The sequence below is a fragment of the Monodelphis domestica genome, chromosome 4, assembly GCF_027887165.1.
Source record: "Monodelphis domestica isolate mMonDom1 chromosome 4, mMonDom1.pri, whole genome shotgun sequence".
Classification (NCBI taxonomy): domain Eukaryota; kingdom Metazoa; phylum Chordata; class Mammalia; order Didelphimorphia; family Didelphidae; genus Monodelphis; species Monodelphis domestica.
In genome coordinates, this window is record NC_077230.1 from 121,304,272 (window position 1) to 121,321,009 (window position 16,738).

At 35.0% G+C, this 16,738-nt stretch overlaps 1 protein-coding gene across 4 annotated transcripts in view; it reads right to left on the reverse strand.

Annotated features, from left to right (window-relative positions):
- The window catches only part of PTPN4 (protein tyrosine phosphatase non-receptor type 4), a 259,634-nt gene that overhangs the window by 13,570 nt on the left and 229,326 nt on the right, over positions 1-16,738 (reverse strand). For all 4 annotated transcript variants that reach the window (XM_016433589.2, XM_056793752.1, XM_056793751.1 and 1 more), the window contains 6 exons: positions 16,080-16,246; positions 12,894-12,984; positions 12,739-12,800; positions 10,222-10,368; positions 7,393-7,521; positions 5,094-5,242 (listed from right to left, as the gene is read on the reverse strand). In XM_016433589.2, the coding sequence (XP_016289075.1) occupies positions 5,094-5,242; positions 7,393-7,521; positions 10,222-10,368; positions 12,739-12,800; positions 12,894-12,984; positions 16,080-16,246 (745 nt within the window). The remainder of the gene's footprint in view (positions 1-5,093; positions 5,243-7,392; positions 7,522-10,221; positions 10,369-12,738; positions 12,801-12,893; positions 12,985-16,079; positions 16,247-16,738) is intronic.

Sequence of the window (16,738 nt, forward strand, 5' to 3'; positions counted from 1 at the left end):
TTATTGTTTGTCACGATTCCGGATTATATTTATTTTCTGCTTAGCATCTATGAAACTTTGCAATGGCTGAATATAAGTATGTATCGCTTGATTTCATTCATTCCCACATATGCCGGAGCATTATTCATAGTAACCAAATAATACTATGCCCTAAAAATAGGTGTGCATCTAATTTTGGGGAAAAAAGCAAAAGATAATGAAATGGCTGTGACGATTTTAGCCATGAAAGAGGAGATAATGCAAATAAAGGAAATGATGAAGCAACTGACTGAAGAGAAACAATGTGGCAAAGGTATTAACACACAAAAAGACATACCTAAAAATAACAATGTAGTTCAGCAAGAAAATACAGATGGGGCTGAAGGGGGAATACCAATATTGCCACTAAGAGATCAAACAAGCCTACAACCAGATAGCGGTAGAATTCATATTAAAACACATAAACCATTTACAACAGCTGACCTTGAAAGTCTGAAAAGACGGATGCCTTCCTGGTTTTCAGAACCAACGAGATGTTTAAAAGAATTTAAAAGAGCAATTAGGCTTTATGATCCAGATTTCCAAGACACTGAAATTCTTCTCTCAGAATTATTTTCAAAAAGGGAAAAACAACAATTCCTTGATGAAACTAGAAAAAATCCAAATTTAACATCATGGTCAGAGGAAGGAACAGACTTAGAGTTATCTAATAATGAAAATCTATGTTATCTAAGAAAGGCCAGAGAAGATCTATTAGAGGCAATGAAGTTTTTCAAAAAGACCAGATACTTGGGGAAAATTTGAGAGACTGAGACAGGAGAGTGGGGAACATCCATCAAAGTTCCTCGATAGAGTGATTGAAGTAGCAGAGGATGTGCTTGGATTCGAAAATTTAACTGAACAAAATCTCCAACACATAAGGAGACAATTTGTGAAAGGCAGTAACACATCTATTAGATCATATTTTAAACTTCAATGCCCAGATTGGGAAACACTAAGTCTGGAAGATTTAAGAAAAACGGCAACTTACATATTTTCAGGTCATAAAGAAATGCTAGAGGAAAAGGATGAAATAATAAAAGACCTTAAAGCCAAGCTCAAGGAGGCAAATAGCTTAAGTAAATGTAAAGAAATTGAAGAAATAAAAAATCTAGCCACTCTGCAATCGTACAAACCCACAAGAAATTACACACAAAGTAATCAAAGGAGAAATTTAACCCAGATGTTTCCTCTGTGGAAAAATAGGTCACATGGTTCGAGACTGTTATTTAAAGGCACAATTATTCCAAGCTAATAACAAACCGAGGTCTTGGGAAAGCAATGTAAAGTATAGCAGCAATAATACACAAACAAATGCAAAATGTTGTGATTATAACTGCAAGAAATCATTGCAAGCGCCAAATTTAGAAACCATGGAGAGATATATCCAACAAGGAGCAAAACCACATTATTCGCAAGTAGTCTCAGGTGCTGCCAAACAAAGTCAGTTATGAAGCCAGGTGCATGGGGTAACATCAAAAGGGAAAAATGGAAAAGGAAAAGGGAAAAATGAAAAGGAAGGAGACTGCATGCAAATAGAACTTGGTGTGCCAAAAGCACAAAGTAAAACTAAAGAACAGATAGAAGAAGAAATCCAATTAGATAATGATGTAACAGAAATTAAAGAGAAAATTTCTGGAACAGTGGAACAATCTACAAAGAAAGAAGGAACAAAAGTGGCAACAGTCTGTAATACACAAACTGTAAATGAATTTATTGAAGCACATGAGCAAACAACAGAAGGGTCCAATGAGGCGGAAAATGCAATAACAGAGAACATTCAAATTAGCAGACCTCCTGGAGACAATGACTCTGAAAGCAAGAATGCTATCATACAAGAAAATACCAATGACATAATAGAAAAGTTAACCTTAAATCCTTATGCAGAAGAATTCCAACCAATAGTAAGTGCACAAGAAAAAGCAAACACAAACATTGTTATGCCATCCTTAAGTCTCCGTGATAATGCAATTCTATTGCAAACTGATGATGAAAATTGCAAAATGAATGTTCAAAGCAACAGGAAAAGTCTGTAGATGAAGAACAAAACTGGGATTTGAACAAAATAGAAATAGAGGCACCTATGGTCCAAGTGTGCCAACAAAATGAGAACACAGAACCAAGGGTTATGATAAAAGTGGGTAATAAGATCTACCCAGCTCTTATTGATACAGGAGCAACTAAATCTGTTTTAAAAACATCTCCTGAAGACAGCCAAATCACAAGTTACGTCCAAGTTAAAGAGCTTACAAAAGACTTGGGAAATATAGAGATCACCAAGCAAGAGTCAATGCAAGACACGAATCACACAGAATCACTATATTCAATAATGTTTGATTCAGAAAATGAAGAAGACCAAGAACCTTATGAATATATCAAACCTTACGATCAAGATCACAAAACTTTACAAGAGGGAAAGATAGATAATTACATTAACAACTCAAATCAAGAACAAACGATCCAGTCAGAAGAGTTAGTTAAGGAAATAAACTACACAATCACAATAGAAGAAATGCTGGCAGCATTGGGAGTCAAGAATTACGAAGAACTTTGTGAAAAGTATGTGGAAGTGGATAAAGTGGATAGAGACACTAAATTTGCAGTACAAGAAAATCATATACCTGATCCAAAACAAAAGGAAGAAGAAGCAAACAATGTAATGCTCCTATCACATCTTCCTTTCTCTGACATAGAACTTCTCACAAACTAGAATGTCAATTAACAAAATATATACAAGCTTTACAGACAAGAATAGCAGAATTGCATGAAATGGGCTTGATACAACAAGCAGTGCCCCTGGATTACAATTTGCACAACATCAAACCAGGAGACTTAGTATACTTAAAAAATTTCAATAGAAAATTGGCTACAGACATAAAATGGACTGGACCACATGAAGTATTGCTTACTACCCCAACAGCTATAAAAGTTGCAGGGAAAGACTCATGGTTTCACTGTTCCCACGTGAAGCCAGAAAAAGTTCAACACCACTGTAACAGACATCGAAGATAATTAGACAACAGAAAGGGCTGAGAAATGGAAACAAAAACTAATTAACATAAAAAGTACAACACAAAGAAATAATAGTGACACATAATGTTCGAGACAACTTTCCAGCCCAGAGGAAAAGCAACCCAGAGGAAAAGCATCCCAGAGGAAAAGATTTTAAACCAGTCCAGAGGAAAAGCATTAAGAAAAGATGCCAGAGACAAGAAACAAAGAAGAAAAGCTGAAATGGACAGCTAAGACTTTGAACTTTGTAAATTTGTTAATATAAGAAGAGGACAGATTGAAAACAAGACTTATGTGTAAGACTGAGTGTGTTGAAATAATAAAACAAAAGTAATTTCACATATTGGGGAAATAGCATGCATCACTACATAACATGGAAGAAAGAAGAGATCCATCAGTCAACATGAGAAGTGGAAATCTGAAGAAACTTGATAAGTATTAATTCAACACAACACTATTAAACACAAAACACAAAATCACTAACATATTGAGAGACCTTGTTTATATAAACAAATGTCTGAAATTGTATTTATGCAAAATGTAAATATGTATATAGTTTGTTCCTTAAGGTCTTAGGCAAACAGAAAGATCAATAGATATTTCTATTTGACTGACATCATGATGTGGAACAATGTGTATTGTTATATTATATGTAAATAATTTCTATAAATAATGTATTAGTTTTAGTTAACTTAGAGTAAGTAGTATTAGCACTAAGATTCAATTTCTTGTAATAGTTTTGTTCGACATTTTTGTACTGAATTTAATGTAAAACCCCAAAATTACCCTTACCCTTACTTTCCCGCAAAGAATCCTTAGAGTAGGTTTAGTAAATTGGTAACTATAATATAAATATGTGACCTTGGGAAGGTCACAACAAAAAAAGGGACGATTGTGGAAAGGAAACAAGATTAACAGTTTGTGTGTGGGAGGGCCAACTGGGAGTGGCAGTTGGGTCTTGTGACTAGCACTTCCTGCCGGGAGAGGGCTGGCGTCCTGGGGTTGGAGGAGAGTGGAGCTTATTCAGCCCAGTCTGGAGTGGCATGCTCTTCTTGGTTCAGCCCAAAGACACAGGCTTCTAAAGGTTAGAATTGTTCTTGGTTGCTTTCTGTGTACTGCTAAGATTCTGAATTAGAACAAGGAGAGTAGACGAGAGTGGACAAACTCTCCGCCAGCCTCTGGGGCCTGGCCTCAGGTCTGAAACTGAGAAAAACTCCAATCCCAACTAGTTATTAAACTTTATATTATTTAAATTCACAGTCAGATAAGTGGACTATCTTTTCTGGTCATAGAGGGAGCTGAACTTCTTTTCAGTCATCAAGGCAATAAAAAAACCTTATCAGACCCCTGCTGTTTCCTCTCAGCAGGGGGCATCTCCCTCCCCTGCTTCACCAAACAATGTTCCCTCTCTCCCCTTAACTCCTCCATACCCCATAGAAACCTCCCATTTATCCCCATTTTTTCCCAATCCTATTTCCTTTCACAATAAATATTACAAAGTTAAAAATTAGTTGCCTATATAGTTGCCTAATCAGGAACACAATTACAACAACAACAACAACACTACAAAGATAATCAACTCTGAAACACTTAGGAATTCTAGTCAATATAATAACCAGTTACAATTAATTCTTTCCTTCTTTCTTTCTCTGTGCCTTCCTTCCTTCATTTTTTAATATGGGTACTGAAGGAATTTGTTTAGTATCACTATACATATATGTAATGGGCTTTTATTTAATTTAATTTAATTTTATTTTATTTTATGCCTTCTTGATGATAGTAAAGGGTTAGAGAGGAGGGAGAGAACTTGGAACTGAAAATAAAATTGAATTAAAAAAATAGCTGCCTTCTCTGTTGTATAGGAAGTCTAACAATTCTGAGTATTCCTCTAGTCAACTAGAAAAAAGTAACTAGAGATATCTGTAGGCCTTAAGTTACCCTATGATGGCCAAACTGTTAATCATAACTTAAATAATCCATGAAAACATAATAGATATTTTTTGCTTCAGATGACCTATTTATTATTAGTCTGTTCATTCAAAAAAAGACATGAAATAAAATACCTGCAATGAACAATGATAGGCTCTTCTTTGCCAGCTCTCTTATTTCGTACATGACAGACAAAATCAAGAAAGTCACTTGAATCATCAGGGACTCCATGGTCAGGCCAGGCTATGTACTGGATCTGGGTGAGCTGACGACTCTCATTTTTCTTATTACAGAAAAAGAAATTGTGAGCAGATGACTTAGGAATGCTATTCAAATACAAAAAGAGTTCTTGTTACCTTAATTTTGAAAGCAAAGCAAAACCAAGCCAACAAAAATTATGAAATGCAGAAGTGAATTGTTACAAAGCAGGTTTTCCTATATTCTATGAAAAAATTAATGTCACAGAAATAGTACCTATTTTGTCTTTAATAATGCATGTAAAATTAATGTCTGTTCCCATTTGAAAGGTTAGTCCTATTAATAGCACTGATGTTTATGACAATAAGTGTAATAATAATAACTAGTGAGCATTTATATAACACCTACTATATACCAGGCACTGTGCTTTACAAATCTTGTTTGATTCTCACAGCTTTGAGATATAGGTGCTATTTACCCTCATTTTACAGTTGAGGAAACTGAAGTTGCAGGGGTTAAAAAACTTAAGATTATGTATCAGGTAAAACTACATTTGGTTTTGACTATACATAAAAAGTTTTCATTATGATGTCTTTCATAAAAGCAAAACCAAAGAAAAGCTACAAATGTGGAATAAACATTTTATGTTGTCCTTGGAGGAAAAGTAAAGACTTTTCATTTATTAATTTTATGGCATCTCATAAAATGATGACATTTTAGGTCTTAATTCAAGATATAGTATAGTCTATATATCAAGACAGGAAAAGATAGGAAAAGATATTTGATAGGAAAGAAAGAGAAGTACTGAAAAATAGGAAGAAGTTATTATCAGTTTGGGTCTCTGTAAAGGTGATGAACAAGACTGTTTAAAAGTCACTCAGAGTGGTGATTCCTGGACAGAACTGGTAAAAACATTGATGGGAAAATGTTTATGATTATGTGACTTTAGGATCGACACTCAAATTTTTAACTAAGACTTTTATTATCCTAGAATCTGAAAAGTTCAAAGATATTCCAATACAGGAGCATCTCAAAAATGAAAGCCAACTCACAATTTAGAAAAAGGCCCCCAAATTAGAAGGAAAAACCAAAAAATGATGTGTTGATGTTAAAATCAAATGGAAATGGGGTCACTACATAATGGATGCATATTGATTTAGAAAACCACATATTAACATTATCCACATTCTGTTGTTTTAATTTATTTTATTAAATACTTCTCAATTATATTTTAATTTGGTTCCAGATGGATTCATGCTGCCACTTGTAGCCTTGGATGATCAATTTTTTTTACCCTACAGCAGGGTTTCTTACACTGGGGTCCCTAAAACCTACTTAAAAAATTTTTTTTTGATTTAATTTAATTTAAAAAATTTTCCCCATGCTTACATGGTTCTTGTTGTCTCAGATCCCTCTTCTCTCTCCCCTCCCAAAGCTAACAATCAATTCCACTGGGTTATACATATATTATCACTCAAAATCTATTTCCATATTATTCATTTTTGTAATAGAATAATCTTAAACCCCAATCCCTAAAACATATACCCATATAAACAAATGATAAATGGTATGTTTTCTTTTGGATTTCTACTCTCAGAGTTCTTTCTCTAGATGTAAATAGCATCTTTCTCATAAGTCTCTCAGTGTCGTCCTGGATCACTGCATTGCTATTAGTGGCAAAGTCTATCACATTTGATACAATGTTCCAGTTACTGTATATAATTGAAATCTGCTTTTAAAAATACTTTAATAACTATATTTCAATATAACTGATTTCCTTTTATAATGTTATATATTTATTTTAAGCATTTAAAAGTTTAACATTTAAATTTTAAAGCTTAATTCTGAAAAAGGGTGCATAGGTTTCACCAGTCTCTCAAAAGAGTCCTTGAGATGAAAAAGATAAAGAACCTAAGTGCCAGAGGCTCAGTTCCTAAATAGTTTCCACTTCCAGAACTGTTATCTAAATAGCACAAAGAGAAAGGCTGGCAGTGGCTAGGAAAAGGACTAGTTAGTATTGCTTTTTAATTTGTTTAGCAACCTCCATAACACTGTAGTATTACTTCAGACAGCTTTAAAAGCAAGCTATTTTTTACTATATCACCAAGACCTGCTTTTAAGAGATCCCAAGTTATTAATAACATGGTTATCTACATAAAATTTTTTTTTTAAATCAAGCGCTAGATCAAGCCTTTTCCTTGAACAAAATTGACATTGCATGCAATGCATTCTCACCTCTAAGTTATATAGTGTTATGTTTCTGAAGACATAAGCAGAATTCCCTTCTTCAGAATGGCAGGTGACCTGGAAATTCCCATATGATGAACTTTCTGTGAGTTCTGGCCAATATTGGTGACACTTAACCTAAGGTAAAAAAAATCCCATAGGAATTTAGATTTAATTTCATAATTACTTAAATTTAAATTCATAAATGCTGAATCTGATTCAGAGCCTCTTGAACACATATATTTGGAAGAAAGTGCCTTATATCTGCCTCTGATATTACCTGGGAGGCCTTGAGCAAGTCACTTCCCCTCCCAGGGCCTTGGTTTCTTCTTTTATAAAAAAGTGTGAAAGGGAATTTTTTTATCTTAACTTAATCAAGTAGGAGGGCTCCACCCTTTAAGTCAGGAACTTGTGAATCTTTCTGTTAAGAGTTTACCACACCCTCAGGTAGATCCCACAGACACTGCCCTCCCCACCCTCAAGTGTTAGGCAAATTGAGATATTTTTATTGGTTCCTGAGATGTGATAGACCAGCCCACAGTGAAAGAAAGGAGGAACCAGAGATACAGGAAGTGACATGGAGAAAACTGCTTCTAAAAGTCAGCCAAGAGCATTCTGGGGCATTCCTGCCTCTTCTGCATTGGTGTCTCTGAGTTGGATTCTTCTGCATGGCACTTCTGCGTTAGAGAACTTCTGCTTTGGAGGCTGAGACTCTTCCACTCCTTTGGTCAGAGATTGGAATTTTGTAGGGGAATTAGCTAGATTTCTTTGGAGCAGACAAGAGTGGTAGGCTAGACAATTCCCCTATCACCTTCCTCTTTACTAGCTCTACCTTTCTGTAATAAAGTTACTGAAGCTGCTAACAGTCTCATGACTTAAGAGTTAATTTTATAAATGGGGACCACAGTAACTTTTAAAAAAATTCTTATATTTGTCAAACCCATTTTTGATTATTACAAAAGTAAGAGGTTGGACTTTGACCTCAGTGGTCCCTTCTAGCTCTACACGTATAAAACAAGTATCTCCTTTCATTCTCACAATAAACTTTTAAGGTATGTATGCACAAAAAAACTGACCACTTAACCTCCAACTGCCTGGCTCCTTGATGCTTTTCTGCCTTAGAAACAATACTTATTGATATTGATTTTAAGGTAGAAGTAAGGGTTTTGAAAAAATAGTAGGCTTTAATCAGCATTCAGGCTATTGGTTCCTTATATGGTGGTAGATAGCATTTTTCATGAGTCTCTTTGTCATTGCTAATAATATTTAAGTTATTCACAGCTGACCATCTTATAATACTGATGCTATTGTGTGGCTCCTGGTTTTGCTCACTTCACTCTGCATCAGTTCAGACAAGCAGCTGCAGGTTTTCTGAAATTGTCCTGTTTGTCATTTCTTATGGAGCAGTATCATTCCATTATAATCATACACAACTTATTCAGCCATTTCCCAAATGATAGACATTTTCTTGGACTTTTCTATAACCTACAGTCAAATTATTTTTTTTAACCTGTAGCCTTACACTCTTGTAATATCTTGGTTAAAGTTCTCCTAGGATTTTATTGGAGATTTCACTCAGTTGTTGAGTAACCATTAAGTATTAATATATCTACCACCATAGAGCCAGGAGAGGATATCCTCTTGGGAAGATGATCCCTATCCATGTTGGATATCATACTGACCCTTTTTAGTCATTCAACAAACAATAAAGCACTTAAGCTCTGGACAATATTCAAAGCACAATGGACACAGAGAAAGGCAAAAACCAGTCCCTGCCCCCAAGGACCATACATTATGATAATAGTTTTAACTGCTGTGATTAGACTGGTGGTAAAGATGTGAAAGTCTCTCATATAGCAGTTTAGTGGCACTACTGGATGGAGTGCTGGACTTGGAATCAGGGAGACAACCTAAATTCAAACACTGCCTTGGACACTTTACTTTCTGTGTAATCCTAGGCAGTCACGTGTCTCACTTTTGGTTTCAATTTCCTCAAATGTAAAATGGAGACAATAGTAGCACCTACATCACAAGTTGTTGTGAGTATAAAATTATATATATATATATATATATATATATACATATATATGCATACACACACAGATATATAAGCAAAGTTGTGCAAACTTTAAAATACTATACAGATTTTAGCTATTGCTCTTATTATTTAATCAAATTCATGAGAAAAGCAAGCAGTAGTAGATAGAGAGCTGGACTTGAAAGTCAGGAAGACCTGGGTTCAAATTCTGCTTCAGACACCAAGTATGTGATTCTGGGCAAATTACTTAATGTCTTAAATCTAAATTTCTTGAATTTAATGTCCTAAGGTTCATGAAGGTCTGTTAATGATTTTTATGATCCTTTAAAGAGCTTATACTCTAACATAGAATTCAGTGATATCAGTGGATATGATCAGGCAGTTCTCAGATGAAGAAATTAAAACTATAGTCATATGATAAAAATACTCTAAATCACTATTGATTAGAGAAATGCAAATTAAAACAACTCTCATGAGAGTATGACCTCACATCTATTAGTTTGACTAATATGACAAAAATGGAAAATGATAAATGTTGAAAGGGATGTGGGAAAATGGGGATGCTAGTACACTGTTGGTGGAGTTGAGAACTGATACAATCATTCTGGAAAACATTTTGCCTAACAGGCCATAAAACTATTTTTATCCTTTGACCCAGAAATTATGTACCATATATAATATATAATACCATGTCTATATCCCAAAGAAATCAAAGAAAGGAGGAAAGGACATTTGTACAAAAATATTTATTGCAGGTCTTTATGTGGTGACCAAGTATTGGGAACCAAGCTGTGACTTACTCTGCCTCGTTCCACTTGTGTCGTCAACATTACAACCACAGAGGAACCTTGCTCCCAAGTCATCTGCCAAAAATCCATACAAGTGTTTGGTAATGGTCCCTGACATGCAATGTACTGATTTATAATGCTGGAAGAAGGGATTTCCATCTAAAAGGAAAAGAATACAGGCAGAACAATTATGTTATTTAATTATCTCCTTTGGTCAACTAAGTATATAGGTTTTAAGGATGAAAAAGAATATGAAGGAAATGATATGATAAATTTTCTCTGTTTGCCCATGCGTCTCTTTGTAAAGTAAATTACACTGGAAAGGTATGTGTATTATAAGGAAAGAAAAAGATATGTCCTAATGTCTAATTCTAAGAAAAATAGACATGTTTAAAGTATATAGTTTTTGACATAAAATTTCTTGCTAATCAGCAGTCATTATTTTATTATTGCCAGCTTTATGAAAATAATTTTAATAAAAAAATTTACTAATTATAATGTGCTGATGGGTGACTCTTAACCCATTTGATGATAGTACAACAAATCTTTATTACCATTGTCTAATTTTATTAGGAGAGGAATGTTTTTGGCAGTGCTAAGCATCATAACATCTCATTTGGAGAAATCAGGAAGTCAGGCAGGAAGCCAGACTTTATTTACTTCAACAAACACATATTAAACAATTAACATGGGTCAGGTGCTGGGAATGCAAAGACAAAAGAGAGGCAGTGTCTGGTCTCAAGGAGTTTACATTCTATCAGAGGGCAGGAGAGAAACAATGTGAATACAAGGAAATGTGTAATAATTTCAGGGAGAGGCAGGGGGTTAGCAATGAATGTTTCATGTAAAACATAGTACTTGCTATTGAGACTTAAAGAAGGTTAGGGATTACAAAAAGGTAAGGTTATATTCCAGACATGAAGGACAGCCTAGGATGTGAAGATGGAAGATAGAATGTTGTGTATGAGGAAAAGCCCATACACAAATAGGCTGGTTGGGCTGGAAGGCTGAATATTTGAAGGAGAATCATATGCAATAAAGCTGGAGAGGTATGATAGAAAAGATTTAAAAATACTAAACGAAGACATTTTAATTTTATCCCATAGATAAGCAACTTCTGAAGCTGTGGAGTGACATGATCAGAGCAGCTGTAGGAAACAAATACCAATTTGGCAGCTGGTAGAGAAATAACAGAGGAGAATAGCCTTGAGTACGGGATACTGACTGAGGAGATACTGTAGTAACCCTGGCAAAGTGATTAGGATTTCATTTGTGTCCCAGGCTCTACTCCCAAACTCTCTGAATTGTCTCCACCTTGCCAGAGAAGCCTTCTCATCTTGTACGATCCCTCCACCCATGCAGTCTTCTGACCTAAGAACATCTCTGCCCCTCCAGAAACCTCAGGTTTTCTCTATTTCTTTCCTGTTTCTGACTCTACAGATTTTTTCATGTTCTCATTGTGGAGAGACAAAAGATAAAATGTTGTGTATGGGACATGACAATGTAGTCTTTCCCCCTCTTTTTGGCTCTGTTATGTTGTTTTCCCCAAAGAGATTAAGTTCCATAAGGGCAGGCAGAATAGTTAAATAAATATTTTTAAAACCATCTTAGAATACTGGGTATTGGTTCTAAGGCAGAAGAGTAGTAAGGGCTAGGCAATGGAAGCCTCCCTCAAGGTCACTCAGCTGCCCCCAGGGACTATATTTTTGTTTGTATTGTATTGCCAACACAGAGTGCCAGACACAGCTTCCTGATTTATGGTAGGGTGCAATCACATGGGTGGAGAAAAGGGGGCTATTGTGACAAATGTGGGGAAGAAGAATTAAAGTGGAAACTAAATGTATATGGAAGGGGGTAGCTGGGTGGCTCAGTGAGTTGAGAGCCAGGCCTAGAGATGGGAGGTCTTAGGTTCAAAATCTGGCCTCAGACACTTCCTAGCTGTGTGACCCTGGGCAAGTCACTTGACCCCCATTGCTTAGCCTTTACCACTCTTCTGTCTTGGGACCAGTACACAGTATTGATTCCAAGATGGAAGGTAACGGTTTAAAAAAAAATGTATATAGGGATTGAGGGAGGAAGAAGAGTTGAAGATGAGGTAAAGGTTTCAAACCTTAGTGACTGGAGTAGTAGGGCCTTTCAAAGTAATCAGGAAGATGTGCTGAATTAATTGTGTCTCCAAGACATAGGCAGCTGCTCTGGGAAAATTCTTTATTGTCCTAGTTATATCTCATATTGTTATAGATTTAGAACAGTTTTACAGAGAGCCAACTGTGTACTTCTTTGAGATAAGCAATCATTTATGGCTAGTTTCTTTTAAATTTTGTTATATGCTAACACAGACTATGTAGTTTATTAGGAGAATATGTTGTAAGGTTCAAGAATTTCTGCCCGTTTATTTAAATGAATAAGGAACTTTAAAAACAACTCTCCCTAAATGACAGTTCTAGCAAAAAGATTTTGTGTTGAGAAATTTTAAAATGTCCTACCCATTCCAAAAACACCACTGGTATAATAAAAAATTAGACTCACATTTATATAATTTGCATTGATATAGTCATCATTTTCCTTTAAAATGACCCGTGTGGCATCATCTGACAAAAAAAAAAGCATTAAAATAGTTATTTGGCAACCTTAAGTCAGAAAGACTAAAATATTAACATACTAATTAAAAAATATATACTTACAAGGCGAAATGTCTCTGTATCTATTTTTGGAAATATTTTGAGGTAATTTGGCACAAGACATTGTCATTCCAGGCTTTTTCCTATAGAGCTGCTATAAGAGAACAAGTCAGATGGTTCTGGTTACACTACAGGATCTGCATTATCATACAGACAGCATCAATATATGTACATGAGTAATTTCCAGACTGTACTACAAAGAAGAATTATTTTTTAAATTATTTTTTTCACAACCATGTGATAATTTGTGATACTCTTCTTGATGACTTGCTGAAAACAATGTTACCAAAATTTATTAATTTTTAACTATTCTTCATCATAAAATTGGACACTACATTTTGGATTTGGCTCTGCTACATAAATATATGGCTTGGGCATTTTTTTCATTTTCCTTACCTTTATTTACCAATTTTATTTTTTGTAAAAGAATTTGGATCAATAACCTTACACACCAATTACTATAATATTGTGATATAATGCTAATTATAACTTACAATTATGTAGAATTTAAAATTTTCCAAAGGAAAATTTCCAGAGGAAAGTGACTTGTCCATGCTAAACAACCACAGCAGTAAAACAGGTAGAAGAGCAACTTGCTCATGTTAAATAACAACAGAAAAACACAGGTAAATACCATGCTTGTACTTCCTTTTAAAAACCAAATTAAAGTATTCTTTAAGAAAAAGATAACTTACTGTAATAATAATAAATGTATTAATAAGGAGGATATATATAGTTATATACTTTGCTAGATGTTTACAAAGTATTCCAATTCTTCTCCTTGAAGGAAAGAAAGCCCAAGAGTAAACCTCCCTTAACTGGGCTCAGTGCACAAACTGCCTTGGAGACTATATATATATATATATATATATATATATATATATATAAATCTATTTATTTTTAGTATATAGTTAAATATAAGGATTAATATAACAGGATACCTTAACTCTAAGGGAACTAAATTCTCCACCCACTTTTCTTTCACTGCAAGGTGAATTTCTTCTTGGTCTTGGGAATTCACCCAAGCTACTTTTCCAAACTCCTTATCAATAACTAAATCCCCAAACCCTATCTAACTAGGCTAACTAAATCCTTATACATAAGTAAAATTATCTATATTAAGATTGTCTCCAAGTACACAAAAACAGCCAAAATGTCAGAGGCTCACTGAGCAGAATGTGGCTATGAGGTAGAACTCAGAGTACAGGCAAGCAGGTCTTCTGATCTTTCTTCCGCCACACAAAAATTGTCACAGCAGCAGGTATAAACCAGTCTTCTTCCTGATGTTTCCCACAGTGAGAAAAGGAAAAACCCTCAAGATATTTCAAGAGTTTTCTCTTCCTTTCACCTCACAAGCAGGGCTATGGTCAGAGAGAGCAGATGCTGGCTAATCCCCACAGTAGTCAGGGATTAACTTGACACAGAACTCTTCCTACCCTTTCCCCTTCCAATTCCAAGCCTTGCCTGGAATTCTTTTTGCCTCAGTCACTCTCCAACCTGAGAGAACCTTACAAAATTCCTTAACTTATCAATATATTCCTAATTTCAGCTCTATAATTCTGTACCACTAAATTACTAGGATTCGAAACTCTCACTACACTTTCCATTAGTTTCTATTATACTGTCCACACTTTCTATGTCATTGCCTATATTTTCCATTCCATAATTTGCTGTTCTGTAACTATACTGTCCTGATCACACCTTCATAATGCACCCTTTGCATCTCTAGTTTTTGTGCATTCCCACTAGCTACTTGGGAATACGTCAGGGATCTGATTTTATATAGTTTTGCAACTGCATTTAGGTCTGGGGCTTATAGTGAGTTGTGGCAGCATCCAACATTACAGTTGTTTGAGAAATTTGGTCTCTGGTATGCATTACTAAACCAATTGCTAAATCGGTTGTTGTATCCATAATTATTCTGCCTAAATCCACTGTAGTTGTTAAATGTACTGCCTTGGTTTCCCCTGTAACCCTGTCCTGAGAATTTTCTCTGAATCTACAGTCCCTCATCATGTGGCCAGGTCTGTTGCACAGATCAATGATATCATTCTTCTCATCTGATTTTCTGCCTTTGTCATACTGGTATATATATATATGTAGCAACTCTTTCAAGTTTATTTAGTCCCATACTAAGCCAATTTGAACAGCTGCACCTGAAAAAAATTTCTAACAACTGGGCAAGCATTTTTCACAAATTGACAGTCAATATGACTAATGTTGTCCTCAGTCAACAAATAAATTCCTACCCATTTTTCTCCACATTCTATCACACGCTCTAGAAAACTTGACAGGGTTTCTTCCACCTCCTGCCTAAGTTGTTCAAACTTTGACCAGGTCCCCAGGTGCTTAGAATTCAATCTCACGGTCTCAATAATCGCTTCCTTGGCCATGGAAAGGTCCCTATAAGATGAAATGGGGGTGGGTGGGGGTGGGGAGTGACTTGCCCAGGGTCACAGAGCTGGGAAGTGTCTGAGGTCAGATTTGACCACAGGACCTTCCTTCTTCAGGCCTGGCTCTTCATTTACTGAGCCACCTAGGTACCCCAATGATAGTTTAATCTTCGAATAGTTAATTTAAAACTTAAAAATAAAGGTCCACCTTTTTATTTATGAAAGGGATAAATATGTCACAAAGAGTTTTTGTTGGAGCTAAGTAGCAGACTTTTAGTATTATTTTTACTTGGGAAAAGTGATTTTTTAACTTAAAAAAATTATAGTCTTGGGCATTCTAATCAGGATAATTTTAAACTGCACAAAATTCCATTTATTCTTTAATGTTTAAAAAAGGGTTGTTTTTCTAAAGTAGAAAGAAATTTGTATAAATTGTTACAGTGAAATTTATAATAAAACATTTTGGTACTCAACACTTTTTGAAAATCAATTATTCAGTTACATACAGTAAAAAATATAAGATTGGTGGCTATATAAAACTCTTTTCAAACATCTTGAAATATACTAGTATTAAAATATACTGACACAAGGAAATATTATGAAGTTACATAGGATTTAATCCTTTTAACTCTTTCTCAGTGACAGTGAACATTTCAAGAGTTGTAAATTTATAGTTCATGGATATTAAGGTAGACTATTCAAAACCATGGAATTAAGACTGGAAAACTACTAAAGACTTTATGAAGTCAAAGACAAAAAAAAATATTTTCAAAAACACAAGATCCTTGTTACTTACATCAAACTGTGTAAGAATTGTTCCAGTGTCAAGACCCTCAGCAAGTTGGATCATTGATTCCCTCAAGGCATTATCATTTTGATGAACACCATCTAGTGGGGATTTTTCGGGGATATATTGGAAGTCTGGTTCATTCTCAAATTTTTCTTCTACTACATCATATACAGCTACAAAGGAATATGGAAATTATTAATGCCTTTGTCTTGTTGAATATGTTCCTTGGACAAATAGATTAAAGAAATATTAGTTTAAGAGATATATAAAATTTGGCATATATTACCAGTATAAGATAAATGGCCCTAGAATACTGAGTAAAACCTTTATAACCTTTGGTCTAAGATCATTACCAAAATGTAAATTAAAATCTATTCTAAAAATGTATCTCAGAGGGGTGAAAATTCAGAATTTCTTTAGCCTGCTTTGACTGAAGACCAACAACATGACTGGCAGTCAGCATTCTGCACAAAACAAGGAGGAACTTCTGATGGTAGAGAATGGTTTGAGTATGGATAGTGTTCTGACAGCTATTGGTGCAGGAGTCAACAGCTCTGAATCACCTCTAAAGGTTATTCTTTGAAAAGGTTCCAAGGATTCTTACCATGGATTCTAGTGCTTAAGCATAGACCAATGGCTTGCTTTTCCTGAATATAGCTGCCCCA